Source organism: Poecilia latipinna, unplaced genomic scaffold, assembly GCF_001443285.1.
Source record: "Poecilia latipinna isolate Pla-1442-1.1 unplaced genomic scaffold, P_latipinna-1.0 Scaffold2386, whole genome shotgun sequence".
Taxonomy (NCBI): Eukaryota; Metazoa; Chordata; class Actinopteri; order Cyprinodontiformes; family Poeciliidae; genus Poecilia; species Poecilia latipinna.
In genome coordinates, this window is record NW_015115002.1 from 58,278 (window position 1) to 78,714 (window position 20,437).

The following is a 20,437-nucleotide window of genomic DNA, read 5'->3' on the forward strand; positions in this document are numbered from 1 at the left end:
ATGAGCTACATTTGTTAACTATATGGGTAATTATGTAGATGAACAGAATAAATATGGATAACCCATCCTCCACAGAGGTCAGTCTGCTGAAAACATTCCATATTTAAAGTCATCTGTCAGCTGGTAGAAAGGCATGTTTGGTCCAGTCTTTAGGAGCCCAGCTGTGTTTTAACAGATGTCATACAAGGCAGAAAACAGCAAATAATGGAAGATTTGAACCCACCAAACAGCTGATTGAACCACTTCAGTCATCTAAACACACTGGTGTGTGCAGAGCTGACAGGCTCTTAGCTTGAACTTAGCAGGACACATTTTATTCCCTGTTAACCATTAGGCCTGTCACGATAAACGATAAATCAATTAATCGCACGATAAATTAAACCTATCGATCTCATTTTAATNGGGCTTCCAGTCCATATTCTGCACAGATGTTCCTGTACACTATGCCCGCCACTTGGTTATGTCGTTCCATGTACGCTTTCCCTGCCAGCATCTTGCACCCTGCTGTTATGTGCTGGACTGTCTCAGAGGCCTCCTTGCACAACCTAGGCGGCCAGGATGAGGGCCTCTGTGCTATATATATATATATATATATATATATATATATATATATATATGATATGTATATATGTCACCTTATATAAAAATTCCCTTCTCACCCTCCACGGGTGGTCTCTCTCTCTCTTTCATCCTCTGAGCTCGGGTCCTCTACCAGAGGCCTGGGAGCTTGAGGGTTCTGGAGGGGAGGGCAAGGGAGGAGGGGCGCCGATGACATATTCGCATACACCTCAGAAAGTATGTAGTTGCGCCCCTGGTTGAAATGTATGGCTTTTTAAAACATATTACGATTTAATTGGAAAATAGTGTAGAGAGCTTACACAGTGGAAACAAGTAAATAGAAATCATGAGTTACCATGGCGACATTGCTTGTTATCATTAAAGACATCGGAGTTAAAAAAAAAAAAACTGAGGAGGCTCTCCAACAACTAAGCGCGCAGCTTCATTTCGATTTTGTTAATGTTATTTCTAAATAGGAAAACAGAATCTTAACTCGACCTGTCCAAAGTGACCCTACCACCCGCCCGTTGGAGATAGGCACTAGCACACCTTGCGATTCCCGGGGTAATCGTGTAAGATAATAAATGGATGGGTGGAATTTTAAATCATATGTTGAGCATACAGAACTATGAATTTGGAAAACGTTTGGTGCATTTAAAAAACCCCAGAGTGACACCTCTTCGCTCTGTTTCAACCTATCTCTGCTTGCAGCCACAGGTTGCTCACCTGTACGCATAGCTCTCGAGCGCGTGCTACCATACCAACACATTTTCTGTGCGTGAAGGAACGAAGCTCACGTGGCGACGTTTACCCGGAAAACTCCGCCTGCCCTGACGTCGCCATCAGAAACAGCATTTAGTCCGGGTCGTGACTTCAAACGCAGCACTTGTTCCAGCAGGAAAACGGCGCTGACAGTAGATATGCTGGCGGTAGCGCCACGTCAACTAAAACAAACTAAATCGTAAACAGGACTTTGCCGTGTTATTAGTCTGTCTGAGTTTTAACACCTGTCACCATGCTGGATCCGTCCTCTAGTGAAGACACGGGCGGGGAGTCCGACACAGAAGTTACCAGAGAGCCTCCGAGGAAACCGTCCGCCTATTCAGAGGCAGAAAAGCAGGGAGACAGCGGGCGGGCGGGCGGTCAGCAGCTGCAGCCTGCCGAAACCCCCGGTGAAGGTGCAAAAGACTGCCCCTCTGCAGGTGACGAGGAAAAGAAGGAGCGAGAGCGCCTTCAGAAGGAGGAAAACGAGAGGAGAACTAAGCTGCAGATCTATGTGTTTGTTCTGCGGTGTATTTCCTATCCGTTCAACGCCAAGCAGCCCACCGACATGGCCCGAAGGCAGCAGAAGGTGAGACTGAACAGTATGCTGGTCAAGTAGGCTTTAGCTTCTCTGTGCAGGAATTTCTATTAGAGAAGTCTCAACCAAAACAGAGCGGACTCTTTAGCGAACCCTTGAAACATCATAATTTTACATGGTTTGAAATGAAAATAATGCACAGAACAGTTAAGCATAGTCTTAACCTCAAATGACTGAAAAACAAATAATTTCATTCTTTTCTACAACACATTGAGTTTATTTGGTTTTCAAAAGATCAGTAGGTTTCCCACTTTAAAAGTGCTTCCAAAACATGGACACATGGCATAAAGTGTTGTAGATCTAATGTTATGTCCGTTAGGCAATTGTGTGAGCATTGTGTATAATGCAAAAACAATTAAAGACATAAATGCACTCAAGTGAGACTGGAATACTTGGCAACAGAGGCACTGTCAGAATCCACAACATTGGGAGCTCAGTCTGCCTTTATTCTCACAGCCATCCATCACTTCCCATCAGTCAGCTACAGATCCGTTAGAATATCATAGAAAAGTTGTTTAATACCCATAATTCAATTCAAACTTTCATAGGTTATAGATTAGTTTAAACAGTTTCAAGTATTTGTTTGTTTACAGGGCATGAATGTTGTAAATTGAGTGTGACACACTAATCATCTACTGAACTCAGAGCACCACCAGGAGTCATTAAATTGCTTCAGTTTGGTTCAATTGACTCAGTTCAGTTCATGCAAACTTCATGCAGAAAGACCCAGGGCCAGGAATTGAACTCAGGACCTTCTTGCTGCAAGGCAACAGTGCTACCAACTGTGCCATTCTCTGGCAGTGTCGCTCATGATACTGTGAGATCATCTGTGTCATTGACATGACTGTTTTATAAACTATCTTTTTTCAGCAAGAATGTTAAAATTTTATTTAAATTGTATTTCAGTACAAAAAAGTAATAAGAAATTAAATTCAGTGTCTAAAATAGGAGCTAATTTAGAAAAATTTTAACAGATTTACACAGTGACGAAGGACTAAAGCAAAACACAAAAACACCTGCAATATTTCGATGAGACTGTTAATATTTAGGCTCGAGCAGCGAAAGCGCTTCAAAGGCCTATTTGCTTTAATAGCTTAGAAGGTATTAAATCATGATACTGTGTCATTAAACTTGTAATCAGGTTGTGCACATGCTTTCAGCAACGGCGGGGCTTGGATATTAACTTAGTGTCAGTAAGTGTAAATAATTCACAACCCACATATACCTTGTGTTATGTGATGTAGCTTGGATTGTTCATGTGTTAACTGCTTTCAGAGGAAATGGAATGTAGACAGATGAGCCAAACCACATTTGGAACCAGTCATGTATCTATTTGTGACAAGATCTTAACCCAACTATGGGATAAGTTTCTACCGTGACAAACCTTCAGCATTCTGAAAACATATTTTCCTGTTTCCTACAATGTTATTGGAAGGGAAATGGATAAGAATATAAATATAGCAGCATTGGTATAAATTCATTTTATTTGTAGACAAGATGGTACTGTGGATGTCAGCCTTGGTGCTTTGGTCTCTTGTACTTTGCGTGGACTGTCTATTCAGCAGTAATCATACTTTTTGACATTTTGTATTTTTTTTTAATAATAAGATATTCCAATAAGATATTCTTTAGTGATCAGTCAGAGCAACAGAGTATGTTGCTAAGGGTTTCTACTTCTTTTTACTCCAATCATCAGCTTCAGTCAGGTTCTACCATAACCAATGAGGCCGATCTCTGCCGATCACCTGGATTGGCTGTTAATTTCTCGCTTTAGGTATACATACTGCTATGTTTTGGCAAAACGGAAATGTGATCTGGCAATAAATTCACCTAATTTAGACATAAATTACAAAATATTTGCAGGAACAATACAGCAGCTATTCAGTCAAAAAGACAACTGCTAAACCTGCAGTCAGTAAAATAATATTTAACAGTAAGGCTCTCAACAACTTAAATTATACATGAGTCAAATAAATCTCATAACACTGCCTATATCAAATAATGTCAAGAAAGAATAAATATTCATTCAAAGTCAAATGCAGGTTGCATCAAAATAAACAATCCCGAGTTACTGAATCAAAATTTCCTGAGAGATCAGCTAGCTGATTAATGCTGGTTCTGATTGGTTGTTTCTGACTGAGCGGAGTAATTCTACAGAATACCAGGAGGAGGCAGATTGATTTTATCTGTCTTATGTTATTGCATTGCGAAAGTTTTAATACATACGTAAAATCTTGTTTTGTTTATTTAAGTTACCTGCTGCAGCTTTAAGCAGACTTTCGGTGTGAGGGTTCACTGCGGGTGGAGCAGAAATGGCGCTTCGTCTGTGAAATATTACTACCAGTAGCGTGTAGCAACGGTCCAACAGTGGGAGCAGAACCAGCCCCCTCTGATCTAATAATCCAATTTGCTCAACATTAAAGATGTTGAGCAACTGGGAATCGTAATTCTGATTCCCAATTGCAATCACAACAGCACATTAAATGCAAAATAAAATCAAAATATCTAATATCCAAAATATCTAAAATCAAAATATCTAAACCAGAAGTTACCTGCTGTTATTCAGTGGATTTGTTCTTTTTCAAGTTAAAAGGTGCCAGTGCCCATGTAACTTTCTGCCCATTTTATAAACTGTTAAACAGACAAATTGTAAAACTGCCCATTTTACAATCTTGTGTAACAACATCATAATGCTACTAGGCCTGTCACGATAAACGATAAATCAATTAATCGCACGATAAATTAAACCTATCGATCTCATTTTAATTATCGGCTTTATCGTCTCTTCCTGCCTTTTTTTCTTTCTATTGATGACACTGAATGAAAAAAGGCTCAACTCCGGTGCTCTCCACTGACCCTCCCTTCATCATGTCCTTAGTGTAATGTCCAGCTCACACTACACGAGTTGTCGGCCCATTTTCAAAACCTGAGAGACACATTAGCCGACAGAAATCCTCGGTATAACGGTTCGATCGGGTTCGTCGTGCCGTGTGGTTTCCAGCCTCATGGGCACAAAATAATGGCTACAAGTCCAGTTAACTAATTTTAAAATCAGGCATTAAAGCTGGTATGGTATGGTATGGTAATCAATGCTTTACTAGAATCTACCTGTGATGCATGTGGCTAGCTAGAGTCGGCATAAAGTCCTGACTGAATGAAAATCATTGTATCCTTTTTATGTCACGTTAACGAAGAACAGCTGAAAACTTACCGGGTTTATCAACTGCGGTAGCAATTTGGCTCCAACTCCTCCCCTTGTCATTTCTATATTCTTTGCACAAAATGTTGAATAAATAATAATGTTGCTTCCACATATCATCTCCAATGTCTGCTGGACTTCGGGTTGCACCGTGTCAGCTGTTTGGGATTCCCTTCATAATTTCCCCTCAAAAAGCACCGAGGAGAATCCGCGCTTTCTGATTGGCTACCTGTCACATTCAACAGGCTGCGTTAAGCTTCCAGTCGAGGAAACCTCCTGATTTAGATCGGAGCGGCCACGACGATCTACCGTAACACACCACACACTGCAGGATGATCGGTTACGAAATCACCAGCGACAATCTTAGATCGGCCAACGATCTAAGATTATCATAAGGGGAAAATAGCGCAAAAAATCGTGTAGTGTGAACTATTGCATCAGGTAGTCGGATGTGCCCATCTTCTTTATTTAAATCTAGTGATTACTGAAGGACAATCTAGTATACAGACTTCATAATCTGCACTCTTTTGGTTGAATGCAGTATTTATTTCCACTTTGGCTTTATGTTGTTTAGTTTTTATTCAAGTACGTTTTTTGTTAATGGAAACTGAGAATCCATTTCATTTTTGTTTTTGGTTGCTTTATTTAGTTTATCAGTTCCAGTGTTATGTGTTCTTTTGAAAATAAAGTGTATCTATCTATGGCAGGAAATCGCATGCATTATTAGTCATTTCCATCAAAAGGACTTGAAACAATATTATTATTTAGCACAATAATTTTTTAGACAATTAATCGCTCAGCAAAATTTCTTATCGTGACAGGCCTAACTGCTACTCAAAGTTGGCATCAACTAACTCACTCATCGGCAATCTAGGAAAATCCTGTTGAGTAACTGCTTAAAAATCATAAATGGTGTGGAGTGAAGGGAGAAATTGAGAAGAAACTGTAGATAAGAGGATTGGTAATATTTCAGATATTTAAAACAAAGAAAAACAATAAATGAATTGACATATGTTTTTCAGCAATATCATCCAGCCCACGTTTAAGATATACTACATATTGCGTGGAAGAACCAAGTTCTCTAGAATACCAGTGCTATGTAAACTCAAGTTTGACTAAATGCATTTTGAGAAAACACTGCCACTAAATGTAAAGATGACTAGCATAAAAGATTGTGCTTCCAGCTCAAACATTATCACAGAAAAGGCAAAGGTAGTGTTTGTCACTTTCTGTCAGATGAGCCACACTCAATGGGCACAGGAACAGGGTTCAAACTATTTCATGTGTTAAGGCTTGAAATTAAAATGCAAATTAAATGTTTTTAATTTGCTTTCCCAGTGTTCAATCCATTGTGTTGCTTGTTCAGACTATGAATCTTAGACATATTAATATTTGATGTAAAGATCACAAGTTCAGGTCATGTTACCACAGTTTGCTTTTATCCTCATTAAAACATGTGTAATACAATGGTAACATCACAATCTGATTATAAAAATAATGTTAATGTTATGTCTTTGTTTTTACCATTTTCCATAGAATATTGTTATATACCCCATGTCTATATGGAACTCATTTTTCCAGTTATTTACTCCTCATTGAGTCTCACTGTTTTAATGTTGAACCTCCTGCTTCCTCTGTAAGGTCAACAAGCAGCAGCTGCAGACAGTGAAGGAGCACTTCCTGGCCTTCCTGAATGGAGAAACTCAGATTATCGCTGATGAAGCTTTCTGCAATGCTGTGAGAAGCTACTATGAGGTGAGGGAACACAAGCTTCATGTAAATGATGTCTGTATTTCAGAAACAGAAATGTGTTTTGGTCAAAGAAACTGATTCTCATCAACCACCTTGATTCTTGTCATAACCATGGACCTATTCAATAAATTAGAATGGGTCTGTACTTCGTACTTACTTGCTAACCTACTAAACATTTGTGAAAAAGAAACTTCAACATCGAGGACTGTTAATATGCTGAAGTGTTCTTATTTACCAAATATATTCATAGATTATGGCTTGTTCTCCTGAGTTGTCAATCAGTTGTTTCCATTCAGTCAGTTCTAGTCAAACGTGTTGGTAAATGAAGAGCAAAGTAATAAAGTGATACAAGTAGAACATCTTTTTAAATGTCCTACTTATATCACTGTTGCTTATAACAAAAATATCACATTTTTGATGGAACTAACGAACTGTAAAAAGTGTTTTCACTTCAAGTTCCACTAGCAGGTCATTTCACTTATAACATTGGAAAAATGTTTTAAGTGAAATAATCAACCAGTAGAACTAGTACTTTTTAAAATCAACATTAAGAAATTGACTTTTCAACAAACTCATAGATTTTGTTGAAAAGTTACTTTCAAATTAGTTTTGTCTTTCAAGTGTACAGGGTTTCCCCCAGAGGACTTGCTAAGCCCGGTGGTTAAGGCACCAAGGTGATCCACCATGATTTTGTCTTAAAAGATGCCGAGTTGACAGAAAATGTAAAAATATTACTGGGTAATTATATATGTAATTGGGAGACATTGCAGAAAATACTTGAACCCACCATTATAGAGTCTTAAAAACAACAAATCAAAAAATACAAGTAAAATAAATATAATTTATTTTAACTTCTGTTGAATCCAAATTAAGTCAGCAACTGCTTAAGCCCTGTATGTTGACAAATGCATCTCAGTAAATTACATTTATAATTGATTGCTTTTAAACTTGGCCAATTAAACCCCCTCCCACATTTCACTAAATCTGTTGTTTTTAATGGTGCTGATCTTGGCAGCAGAAGGGGCCCCTATGTCAAATTCTGCTCAAGGGCCCATACAACCGTGGACCGGCCCTGCATGATGAGCTAAATCCGCTGCACTGTGCATGTCTCTGCACTATACAGAGGAACAAATAGAGAGATTTAATTTCTGAGGCTTAAGTAGCTCTTTCATTTTGCGTCTATCGAGTTTTCAATAAGCACCACAGATATTGCTTTGGTTGCCTGAGCTTGATGGGACCAGTTTTTCTGTTCTTTGCAGTAACTCTGCCTGACTGTAAGTTGACAAAGCATTTGATATGGTGCAGTTTGGTCAATCATGTAGCCTTAAAATAATGAATTAAAAAGGAAAAGCCAGCATACTGAGTGACTAAAAGGTGAGCACCCCTTTCCTCCACAGGCCTAACCACTGACCCATTAGTGCACCGTCTAACCGAGGAACACATCTATAAACTTTTATCAAACAGACTCAGCCATGCGCTGGGCAGCATGTGAAATGTAAACACACACAGTGCTCAAAATTCTTTGTTCACAAAGATATATCACCCTCACTGCCCTCTAACTGCTATTCTAGATTATATTTACAGTTCATATTGAGTTACTGTAATAGAAAAATGTCCAGACCATCTGTGTAGGGCTCCACAGAATTGTTAGTACATAACAATCAGGGATTTACATCTATTGTCCAATTAAGTCTCTCTTCTCTGACCAGAACCTATAAAAGGAAGTCAGAGCCACTGTTGGTCAGAGCAGACTTGACAGACTCCTTTGTATCTTTGTTCTCACCTTGCAAGGTTTTTATAAATTTCTTATTTTCTTCTCATTTCTTATTTCTTCTCATTTTCTTCTCATCCAGACTCTTGTTAATTTTTTCCACAACACTACATAAGGAGAGGAATCACTTTGGTTTTTAAGCTTGATTCATACCTTAATGAAGAATTAATATACATTCCGATACAGGGTCGCCTGTATCCAGTTTGAGTGACAGGAGGCATGCGCAATCCACAGCGAGACCTACCAGCTCAGTCAAGTCATTCAGAAACGATTATAGTGTTTCATTGCCAAACTGCTGTGGCCGACAGGTGCGAACACATAACAAACAGCGAAACAAGCTACAAACGCATGTAAAAAAACAACAAAAAAAACAAACAAAAGCACTGCAAATAAAAAAATCCCTGCAATAACAGAAAATGAGAGCGAAAACCTTCAATGAACAAAACAAATGCAAACAAAAAGGGGTGCAACCACAAATAAAATGCTACAAACAAAAAGCTGCAATCATAAATAAAATGCTACAATCGCAGAAAAAAGGAGCAAGGGGGAGAAATGCTGCAATACTAAAAAGTACGGAAGCCCATTTCCGCCACTCCGGTAAAACAAAACAAAAAAACCCAACAAAAAATAAATTCTCATTATTTTGAGACAGTATATCAAAATAATATATGCATTTAAGTAAAATGCATATGTATGTATGTGTGTGAGTATATGTATATATGTGTATATACATACAGTGCCTTGCAAAGGTATTTGGCCTATTTGAACTTTTCAACCTTTTGCCGCTTTTCAGGCTTCAAATAAAGATCTAAAGATCTAAAAAAAAAATTATTTTGTGAGTAATAAAAAAACAAGTGGGATACAATTGTGAGGTGGAACAAAATTTATTGGATATTTTAAATTTTAACAGGTAACACTTTATTTGAAGGGGGTTGAATAAGACTGTCATGANTTTATTTGCTCTTATACTTTGTTATTGATGTTCACTATAAATGAACATAAAATGGTTATATAGCAGGTAGGCCTGTCACGATAAACGATAAATCAATTAATCGCACGATAAATTAAACCTATCGACCTCATTTTAATTATCGGCTTTATCGTCTCTTCCTGCCTTTTTTTTTTTCCCTTCTCTTGATGACACTGAATGAAAAAAGGCTCAACTCCGGTGCTCTCCACTGACCCTCCCTTCATCATGTCCTTAGTGTAATGTCCAGCTCACACTACACGAGTTGTCGGCCCATTTTCAAAACCTGAGAGACACATTAGCCGACAGAAATCCTCGGTATAACGGTTCGATCGGGTTCGTCGTGCCGTGTGGTGTCCAGCAACTAGGGCACAAAATAATGGCTACAAGTCCAGTTAACTAATTTTAAAACCAGGCATTAATCAATGCTTTACTAGAATCTACCTGTGATGCATGTGGCTAGTCAGCGTAAAGTCCCGACTGAATGAAAATCATTATAACCTATTTATGTCACGTTAACGAATAACAGCTGAAAACTTACCGGGTTTATCAACTGCAGTAGCAATTTGGCTCCAACTCCTCTCCTTGTCATTTCTATATTATTTGCACGAAATGTTGAATAAATATTAATGTTGTTTCCACACATCATCTCCAATGTCTGCTGGACTTCGGGTTGCACCGTGTCAGCTGTTTGGGATTCCCTTCATAATTTCCCCTCAGAAAACAGGAGGAGAATCCGGCTTTCTGATTGGCTACCTGTCACATTCAGCGTTAAGCTCCCAGTCGGGGAAAACCCCTGATTTAGATCGGAGCGGCCACGACGATCTACCGTAACACACCACACACTGCAGGATGATCGGTTACGAAATCACCAGCGACAATCTTAGATCGGCCAACGATCTAAGATTATCATAAGGGGAAAATAGCGCAAAAAATCGTGTAGTGTGAACTATTGCATCAGGTAGTCGGATGTGCCCATCTTCTTTATTTAAATCTAGTGATTACTGAAGGACAATCTAGTATACAGACTTCATAATCTGCACTCTTTTGGTTGAATGCAGTATTTATTTCCACTTTGGCTTTATGTTGTTTAGTTTTTATTCAAGTACGTTTTTTGTTAATGGAAACTGAGAATCCATTTCATTTTTGTTTTTGGTTGCTTTATTTAGTTTATCAGTTCCAGTGTTATGTGTTCTTTTGAAAATAAAGTGTATCTATCTATGGCAGGAAATCGCATGCATTATTAGTCATTTCCATCAAAAGGTCTTGAAACAATATTATTATTTAGCACAATAATTTTTTAGACAATCACTCAGCAAAATTTGTTATTGTGACAGGCCTATTAAACATAGTTCTGTCCAAATTCAGATCACAATGCTGCTAAGAGTACTATAATATAATATATTATTTAACTAAGTCTGTGTCTTTGTAATCCTAACCTGGTTGTTGCTTTCCTGCACTATTCTGCTCAGTTCAAATCTCACTTCACTTCACAGTTCAGTCTGGCCTTTCTCCCTCTGAAGTGGATTCCCTTTGGTAGATTTTCTACCAGACCAATCAGCTAACAGAAGAAGTTGTGGACAATGACGTTGACGTCTGCATTGTTTCAGAATTGTAGTCTGCCTGTAGTGAAGGAAGCAGTTCAGTCCATGACTGGGGGGTTCTGGACCCCTCCAAACCCTCCAGGGATTTCCACCCATGAGGTGGACATGTGAACATCAGGACAGGTGGACAGGAGTAATTATGTACAGGTGAACATGTGGACAAAGCATCTTAGAGCAAAGTGCTTTGTTAGGACAATCTGGGACAGTGAGACAGGACAGAGTCTGCACTTGGTCACAGACAGTTTAGATAAAATCTAGTCATTTCATATTTATTTCGGATTTTAAAGAAACGTTTAGACAATGAGTAAAACATATAAAGGATCTCATGTCTAGAAGCATAATTCTGTCAGCTGGTACAAACCGCCCATCGTTAGACCACCACCAGGAGCCTGTAGCGCCCCCCTGAGGTCAGATGTGTAATGAAGAGGATCTGCTTAAATATTCCTTCCCGTTTTCATGAATATGTTCCTTTCTTCCTTCCTTGTCCTTTGAGCAAACGGTGGACGCAGAGCTTTCTGTGCTCCACCCTCTCTCCTTCCTACTATTGACAGAGCTGCCAAAAACATCAGCCTAAATTTCCTTGTAAATTCAAAGGAAATGAATTTACAATCAGAACAGCTGTTGTTCAACTACAGCTGAACAACACCTGTGTGTTACTTTGCCAAATAATTAATTGAGAAAACTTTACTGTTTGATCTGTCCTCAATGGTAATGTATTTGTGATTGAACCGAAATGATTCTTTTTTTCTTCTGCAAAGTGCCTTGAGACAACATGTTGTGAATTGGCACTATAGAGATAAAGTGAGCTGTCCTGTGTTAGTCCACGGAGAATGAAAGCTCCACTGTGTTCCCAGTCAGGACGTCCCGGATGAAGAGCTGCTGGCCGGGATCTTCTCTGAGGCGACCCGGCGCCCTGCGGCCTGTGCTCCTCCTCCATGGGCGCTGTCTGGACAAGTGGATCTACCAGGAGATGCCTCAGCATCCCAACAGCACTCTCCCAGTGTCCACCTGTCCACCAAACTCATGACGGAGGGCAAAACTGAGCAACTCATCTTCCTCATGGGTAACAGTCAGGACTAGGAAATGTCTGCAACTTCCTTCAGCGTTTTTCTGTTTTTAAGATGAAATCTATTAAACTTTGTGGCTTTTCTTCTCATCAGATCTGCAACAAAGGAAATGATGTTTTCATTTTAACCCCTCCCTCCCTCCAGGGTGCTCTCTGGAGGAGACGCAGCACCTGGCAGCTGCTTACCCCAATGTTGTTCCAGTGGCGCCATTTGGTGGCCGGCTGGCCCTGTTGGACCTGACCGCACCCTTCCTGTTCAGAGGAACAAACAGACACTACGGGTAACAGCCCAGCCCCTCTTCTGCTACATAACATAATAAGAGAACCAAAACCCAGACAGTCCCAACAGTTGAGTGTGTTAGGGACAGCATCTCTGACAGCTGTGTGTGTTGCAGGTGTAAGCGGTGCTCTGAGGCTGCAGTGAGGGAGCCGAGTGCTGCAGGAGTGGAGCAGATCGATGAGAAGATGATAGCAGAGAGTGAGACATGCTGCACTTCCTGTAGTTGAAGATGAGAGAGAGAACAGTAACCATGTCAACAGGCATTATAAGCTAAAGAAAAAACAACTGAATGTTTAATAGATTAAAATCTCCAAACAAAACCAGGTTATGGTTATATGTCACTCACTATTAACTTCTTATGGTAATAAATAGTCTGAACTAGTACAGCCCTCAATCTGATCCTGAGGCCCCAGAGCCCCAGCTGCCTTCGGCCAGTCTGACCCCCACCAGCAGGTGAGGCCAGGTGGGTGAAGTGTCTTGCCCAACACACCATGATGGAGTTGAAAGGAGCAGGAATTGAACCTTCAGCCTGATGAACTCCGACCTCCCGAGTCTCCAATCACCTCAATTACATCCTAATTGGACTGTCATCACTTGATTTTTCAAAAGTCTGACAAAATCTCAACTATATTAATAAAAAACAAAAAAGTGAAACATTTTTCACCCCAGACTTTGAAAAAGTTAGCCTGGTAAAAACCAGCCCCATATTCCAGCACTTTGCTTCAACAGGGTCTGGGCTCTCCACTGTTAAATCATTGCTTCCTAGAAGTGTGGACTATGTTGAGCTTTTAACATAGTCTTTTAATGGAAGAAAGACCAGACTGATATGTGAATCAAGATTTGAATTGAACTGAATTGCACAAGAAGGCAACAGCCAATCTAGGAAAAACCCATTCTGACCTGGAAACGTTGGCTGGCTGCTGACAGCATGTTTACAAATTTGCTTGCTTAACGCGACTGATTTGGGGTCACAAGCCTTCTGTCTGTTTGCTTGTGTTCTGCAGCCCTCGGTGTGCAGCCACTGCAGCTGGTCTTGCTGATGAAGTTGCAGTTGCAGGATGCCACAGACACTCTGGACGTCTACTTGTGGAGACATGCTGTGAGTTTCTGACTTTCATGTCCTTGTCAGACAGGCAGGTGAAGTCTGAGCTGGAAAATCTGACTGCAGTATGAGAACAGCTGTGTTCATGCAGGATTTAGAGCCTGTGTGTTTACCGAGGCTGGGTACAGCCTGGACGGGTCGCTGGTCCATCCCATGATATCACCTTCACTAAAGTGGAACTAGAAAATCTCATCTCAGTAATGAACTGGTTTCTGAGTGGATCCTCATTTAGTCATCCAGCCTCTCTGTTGCTAAGGGCCTAACCTGATGAAGTTCTGTGTTTGTTTATAAGAGGATATGTTGTGTGTGTGTGTGTGTGTGTGTGTGTGTGTGTATGTGTGTGTGTGTGGTGTGTGTGTGTGTTTATATTTTCACATTTAGAAAAAGTCTTGCCCTTGCAGAACAGGACAAAATAGTGGTACACATTTAATACAAGAGACTGACTCAGGAAAGGAAAGTCATAAATACAGATTCATTGGACATAGAGTGAAATATTTCAAGCCTTTATTTCTTGTCACTGTGATTATTTTGGCTTTCAGAAAATGAACAGCCCAAATTTTATGAAATGTTGGAATCTCATTAATCAGCTAATTAACTCCACCTGCAAAGGTTTCCTCAGCCTCCAGCTCAGAGGTCTTCAACTTCACCCCTCCAGGTCAGGTGACCTTCGACCTTTAGTAAGGTCCCTGGTCCAACAATTGCACCAAATGACTGGAAACCGGTCAGCTCAAGCTTGGAATCAAAGCAATAGGAACCATTGTTCTGTAACCTGATGAAGGGAGGACTAGAAAATGATGCACAACATTTAAATTCTGAGCTAACATTTCCAGACAGCAGAGAAGCCGTCAGTAGGGATGTTGAATCAGCACAGTGAAGGACATATCTTCTTTTCAACTCCAGCTCCTCACAGCTCAGGAGAGCAGGGCACAAAGATGGATATCATTAATTTATACTTTAAAATTTTTGATGAACATATTCTTGTAGTTCCCCTTTGTGCACCACCCAGATCCGCTTACCAGTTTCAGGACCTGACCAGAACTGTGTTGGCCGGCCCTAATCAGTTTTTGTTTCTGTGTGACTGTTGCCGGTCTCGTATGCTCTGCCTATGTAAGCATGCAGCAGTGTGCATGTGAGCAGATACAAGAGATAGAGAAAAACACAGAATTATTTATTCCTAACAATATGCTGGTGGCTTTTCAGTCATTAGACCAGGAACTTCTTTACACTGTTCTTTATTCTAGTCCTTATCTGATTCTGTTTACTTGGTATTATTTAGTGTTTTTCATTTGAAAACTGGCTGAAAAAATTGACTAAAAAATGATGAAAGATTGTTTGATCTTTGAAACTGTAGTCAGTTACAGAAACGTGGCCCCTTTAGCCAGAGCAGTGGTTTGTTTTGAAAGCAGCAGTTTCCTGTCTGCTCCCTGATTGGCTGACAGAGCTCAGAGTTGCTGCCCTCCTACTGGATGGAGGAACTGACTAAACTGTGTTGCTTCTGTCTTCAGGAGCTTTTCTTCAGTGTGGCAGCAACAGATGTCTCAGCCAATCAGGAAGCTCAAAACAGCATTCATCGGACAATGGAAACACTCTGTCCAGCAGAGGGCAGCATAGGTATGTAATAGGACCAATGAAGTCCATGAAGGCCTGTGGACTGAGAGAAATCAGTGATTCTCTCTGCCTCAGCACCTTCACAGTCCCCTCATGACTCTATCACTCCCTGTCCAGTCCAGGGTTCAGGTGACCTTGATGATGCCTCACATGTATTACAGGTGAGCGGCCATGGCTCGACCTGTGTCTCATGGCGTACCAGACAGAGGGTGAGGACAGGCAGATCCAGACTTGCTACCAGATCTGCAATACTGTGGTCGTCAAACCCTGCTGTAACAGTCCAGACAATACACAATGAAGCACAATGGACCAGCCTGGACTGGACCGGACCTGAAGCACAGCACCTCACATTCAAACACATCAAGTGTTCTGTCTTCTGGGCTGCTTGGTGGGAAATCTGTTCCTTGCACTGATGGGATGCTTTCTGTTTGTTTCCATCCCAAAGTTTTCTCCACCATTCACCACAGTGATTTAATGACTTTCTAAATAAAAGCATAATCAGTAAGCTGGAATCAGATATTTTATTGGTGGTCATAATGTTATGCCTCATCAGTGTGGCTATAGGTTAAAACTGAGCAGGGGTCATGTTGGAGGAGAGCTGACCTGTATGGAGTCTTCACTTTGTTCTCTCTGAGGACAAAACAAGTTTCTGGCCTCATTGCACATCACCCTGAACACATCCTGTCCACTGTGCAGCATGGTGGTGGCAGCATCATGCGGGAATGCGTTTCTTCAGCAGGAAGCAGGTCAGAGATGATGGGAGGATGAATGGAGCTAAATCCAGAACAATCCTGGAAGGAAACCAGTTAGAGACTGGAGCAGATTGAACAGGTGAGATGTAATGGGATGTTTTTGGATCAAACTATTTGCAAAAAGGACAGAACTTACAGAAGTTTATCTTTCTGAATAGCACCAGTTATAAAGTATTAAAAACCTGCAGGAAAGTATTTGTATTTCAGGTATAAAATAATGGATGACATTAAGAATATGCTTCAATCTAGTATAATTCTCTCTAAAGTGACATATTGACATGGTTATTCATATTGCACAGAAACTGATTCTGATTCTATTGAGGAACAACCTTGTCACAGCTCTTGTCCTTTCCGTAATCAGGGTTATTACTGCCACTGTTTTCTGCAAGGTAAATAGAATTAATATGGGAAGTTTGACGGATCTTTGCTCCTCCCAAAGTCCCCCCCCCCCTCTCTCTCTCTCTCTCTCTCCTTCCCTTGCCGGGCCTTTTTCTCTCCGCCTCAGAGCTTCGTGAGGTGGAACTTTTCAAACTTCGTGGCTCTTCAGTCATACGAGCGGTGACCTTGGTGTCAGCACATCTGCTCCCCGCACAGACCCGAGCCGGCCCGGGAGTCGGGAGTGGACCCTGGTAGCGCTGCTCATACTCCCAGAAGCTCAAGACATCTTTGACCTGACGGCCCAGTCTGGAGATGGACCGAGCATCGTGGCGCTCTGTGGCCGCCTCTGTTTAAACCGAACCATCATGCTGCCTCAGCGGCTCCTCTGCTTGCTGCTGTGTAGCGACATCGGTGCCGCTCCGCTCCGCCGGAGTCCCGGTCCTCGTAATGACGCTACCACCCCTGAGAGGAATGCACTGAGCAGGTCGTGCCCCCCACAAACAGCCAGCCGCGTAGCCGAGTTTCCCCCGCTGGGCCCGAAACCAGCCAAGCTACAGGGAGCGCTGCGCCAACGCTCTGTGCGTAAAAGTTCTGCACTAAATAGACATTTACGCACAGAGGAGAGCAGGCGAAAAGCTCAGTGTGCTGTGGAAGAAGGGCTGAAAAAAAACGGGCATGGGCTTAAATGCGGAATCAGAACAGATGAGAAGGATCCGAGGTTCAATCAGAACCGGAGGAAGCGAAGCGAGCCGCTGTTGGAGGCGTCGGTCGCTCTGCCGGTCGCTATGGCGCAGGAGCGTGACCCCCGGTTCCCCTTGATATTCAACAGCAGCGACTATGAGGAGGAGGATTATTCCCTGCCGGACACTCCTGACACCTCGCCAGGGAACCCGCGGACCAGACCCAAGCAGATGAAGAACCCATTTTATCCCCTCACTGCCGCGTCCTACGGAGCCTGGGCGGTGCTGCTGGTGGCCGCCGTCATCTTCAGCGTAGGCATCATTGGGAACGTGGCGCTCATGTGCATTGTGTGTCACAACTACTACATGAGGAGCATCTCCAACTCCCTGCTGGCAAACCTTGCGCTCTGGGACTTCATAGTTGTCTTCTTCTGCCTGCCGCTCGTGGTTTTCCATGAGCTCACCAAGAACTGGCTGCTGGGAGCGTTTTCCTGCAGGATCGTCCCCTACCTGGAGGTGAGAGGTTGGTGGAAGGGCTTTCTAGAGAGTATCATGCTCAATGTTAAATCAACAAAGGCCAGGTGTGCTGTGTAGGATTACTAGTGTGTCAGCAGATTGTCCTCCTGAGCTGTGGATCTCTGCAGCTCCTCTAGAGTCTCCATGCTCTCCTGTCAGTCTGGTTGAATGTCCATGTCCTGGTAGGTCTCCAGCTGGTCCATCCTGTCTCCATGTCCATATGAAGGTTTGATCAGAACATGGCATGTTGTTGTAGAACCTAACTCTGCTTTAAACAGAACCACCAGGTTCTGCCTGACCTCCTGCCGGGTTCCCTGGTCTCCAAGGTTGATACTTGATCTTTAAAGAACCTCTGAGGCCAGAACCAGACCAGCTGCATTTAGACTGAGGTTCAACTGCACACAGATGGACTTTTTTTCAGTAACACTTTATTTGAAGGGGTGTGACTAAAACTGACATAACACCTGTTATAAACATCAATAAGTCTTCATGAATATTTATGACTGTTGTCATAAAGTGTTATTCGGTAAATAATGACACTTTTAATACAAAGTTGACATTATTCAAAATGTCTTTGTTATGACGACTTGACATTAACCAAGAAATTGTGATCTGTTATGAATTTGTTATAAAAGTATTACTTTAGCTTTAATAACATAAAGCTACATAATTTTCAAACTATGTAGCTTTACACAATTTAAAGCTACATAACAAAGTTGAAAGAAGCAGCTTTCAGCTTTGTTGATCTCATTTAACAAAGCTCAGGCTGCCACTTCTGTGCCTCCTACCAGAACTGAAATTGGCCAGGATAAAAACAAAATCCATAAGCCTGCACAGAAAACGGTAGCAGAGGAGAAAACCATGAGATTCAAACACGTCCTTAATGAAAGCAAAGCCAGTTTTTCACCAGAGACAAAGTTGGTAAGAGTGGTGTCACCCCCAGCAAAAAGTGTTGCTCAAACCGTCACAGAAAGCAAAAGGCAGGTGTCCAATGAGAAAGAGAAAGGTTAAGCTCAATACTTTTATAACATAAATTTGTTATAAAAGTATTACTGATTAAACTTTAGCTTTAATAACAGAAAGCTACATAATTTTTAAAGTTTAATCGGTAATACTTTTATAACAAATTTATGTCAGATCATGATTTCTTGGTTAATGACAAGTTGTCATAATGAAGACATTTTGAATAATGTCAACTTTGTATTAAAAGTGTCATAATTAACCGAATGACGCTTTATGACAACAGTCATAAATATTCATGAAGACTTACTGATGTTTATGACAGTGTCATGTCAGTCTTATTCACACCCCTTCAAATAAAGTGTTACCTGTTTTTCTACTGTGGTGAATCCTAAAGACAAGTCTTGCTGGATTTTATTTGGTGGAATCAGAATAAAGGGCTATGGATATAAAGACTATGATTTTCTGATATTTATCTGTTAAGAAGGTGAAAATAATGCATCATCTTTCCTCCACTTAATAATTCGGACCCATGTTGTTCCCAATGAAATGCTGACATTTGAGGTTACAATGTGACAATTGGAAAAGTAGGAGGAATGTGAAAACCTTTTTAAAGCTCTCCATATCACACCCAACTGATTTATTTCACTCTGGTTCAGGGGTAGAAAGCCAATAGTTTTTGATTTGATGCTATTAATCCACCATAATTTTCAAATTAGAGATGAGCTGATTTCCTTAATTTTGGGAGATTAGTAATCGGCCGATACTTAGATGTGAAGCCGATCTCATCCATCGATGTTATCTAACCTCAGCAAAGGTCTAAAAATCAGCTACTGTCTCTGTTGCTCTGAACCCCTCAGTGTTGTTACTGAGGAGTTCTGGTGAAGCCCAGTGCTGGATGGTGAATGTCAGTCTGTTTCTGTTCTACTTGTATGACTTGCATAGGTTGTAACATTTTGATCATTTTCGGCATTAACACCTGTTTTATACTTAACCAAATCTCATTATTTCTCAAGGTTCTTATCCCTCAGTGTAAGAACCCATCTTACACCCTCTTGCAGTTGAAACTAAAAGGGTGTATGGTTTTAGGACCGGGTCCTGAAACTGGTAAACAGGCCTGGGTGGTGCATAGAGATAAAAATGATTGAATTACAACAACTGGGGGCTTGTCTGAGTCGGTTTTTGGGTTCCTGAGACCAGGACTCCCTTCTCAGTTAATTAATGTGGTGACCAAAAATGGAGCTTTTTGGTGTGTGCACAACTTAAATGGTAGGCAGAACGTTTTTTTGTTTGTTTGTTTTTTCTGGCGGTTTTCAAAATGTCTGACTGTAAAGCTCAATTGTTGTTTCTCGCCTGTCACCTGTTTCTGGCCTTCAAATTTTTGACAATATCAGGGGAACATTCACTTAGTTTTTATTGTGCAAAACCCATGGTTAGATTAATTAAGTTGTTTTGGGTCTTGGGGTCTGTTAAAACTCCAGACAGAAACTGATCAATTCACAAAAAATTGACCTCTCCCGTTTAACGGGATGCTTAGACATTTCTAGTATGTCTAAGCATCCTAGAAATAGTGTGTGGTTTTTGGGTCTAATATAACATAGCATTGCGCATGGGAAATCGAGTTTTTGACAAGATAAAGGATCAATGAGAACTCATGATGGTTGTTTAGGCCTTTGGGCTGGGGGTCGGTTGAAACTCCAGAAAGGGCCAATATCACGCTATGCAAAAAATAGCCCCTCCTGTTTTCTCAAATTGAGGAGCAGGTCATCCCTGGAGAACTTTAGAGTAGTATGTAGTTTTGGGTCTAACAGAAAAATCAAAATTATTGTGCACAGATGATTTTTAATTATGTCCTTATTTTTTATTATACAATACTATTTTTCT

At 41.0% G+C, this 20,437-nt stretch overlaps 3 protein-coding genes across 4 annotated transcripts in view; all 3 read left to right on the forward strand.

The window, feature by feature from the left end:
• pot1 (protection of telomeres 1 homolog) overlaps positions 1 to 15,772 on the forward strand; it is a 53,868-nt gene extending 38,096 nt beyond the window's left edge. For both annotated transcript variants that reach the window (XM_015019172.1, XM_015019173.1), the window contains 6 exons: positions 12,066 to 12,274; positions 12,423 to 12,558; positions 12,673 to 12,755; positions 13,562 to 13,656; positions 15,165 to 15,270; positions 15,429 to 15,772. In XM_015019172.1, coding sequence (XP_014874658.1) covers positions 12,066 to 12,274; positions 12,423 to 12,558; positions 12,673 to 12,755; positions 13,562 to 13,656; positions 15,165 to 15,270; positions 15,429 to 15,565 — 766 coding nt within the window. In that variant the 3' untranslated portion in view covers positions 15,566 to 15,772. The remainder of the gene's footprint in view (positions 1 to 12,065; positions 12,275 to 12,422; positions 12,559 to 12,672; positions 12,756 to 13,561; positions 13,657 to 15,164; positions 15,271 to 15,428) is intronic.
• LOC106937597 (calcium-dependent secretion activator 1-like) lies at positions 1,203 to 7,326 on the forward strand. The gene is made up of 2 exons (XM_015019175.1): positions 1,203 to 1,909; positions 6,759 to 7,326. Exons 1-2 carry the CDS (start codon positions 1,574 to 1,576, stop codon positions 6,945 to 6,947), a joined length of 525 nt encoding a protein of 174 aa, XP_014874661.1. The 5' UTR covers positions 1,203 to 1,573; the 3' UTR covers positions 6,948 to 7,326.
• Positions 15,773 to 16,455: 683 nt separating the features above from the next.
• The window catches only part of gpr37a (G protein-coupled receptor 37a), a 16,173-nt gene continuing 12,191 nt past the window's right edge, over positions 16,456 to 20,437 (forward strand). Inside the window, exon 1 of the mRNA XM_015019174.1 lies at positions 16,456 to 17,593. Within this exon, the coding sequence (XP_014874660.1) occupies positions 16,763 to 17,593 (831 nt within the window). The 5' untranslated portion in view covers positions 16,456 to 16,762. The remainder of the gene's footprint in view (positions 17,594 to 20,437) is intronic.

Bases quoted from the DNA above. Each gene is read 5' to 3' on its own strand.
- LOC106937597 (XM_015019175.1), top strand. From the start codon at position 1,574: ATGCTGGATCCGTCCTCTAGTGAAGACACGGGCGGGGAGTCCGACACA. The intron at 1,910-6,758 runs GTGAGACTGAAC...TTCCTCTGTAAG, and splicing joins TGGCCCGAAGGCAGCAGAAG to GTCAACAAGCAGCAGCTGCA.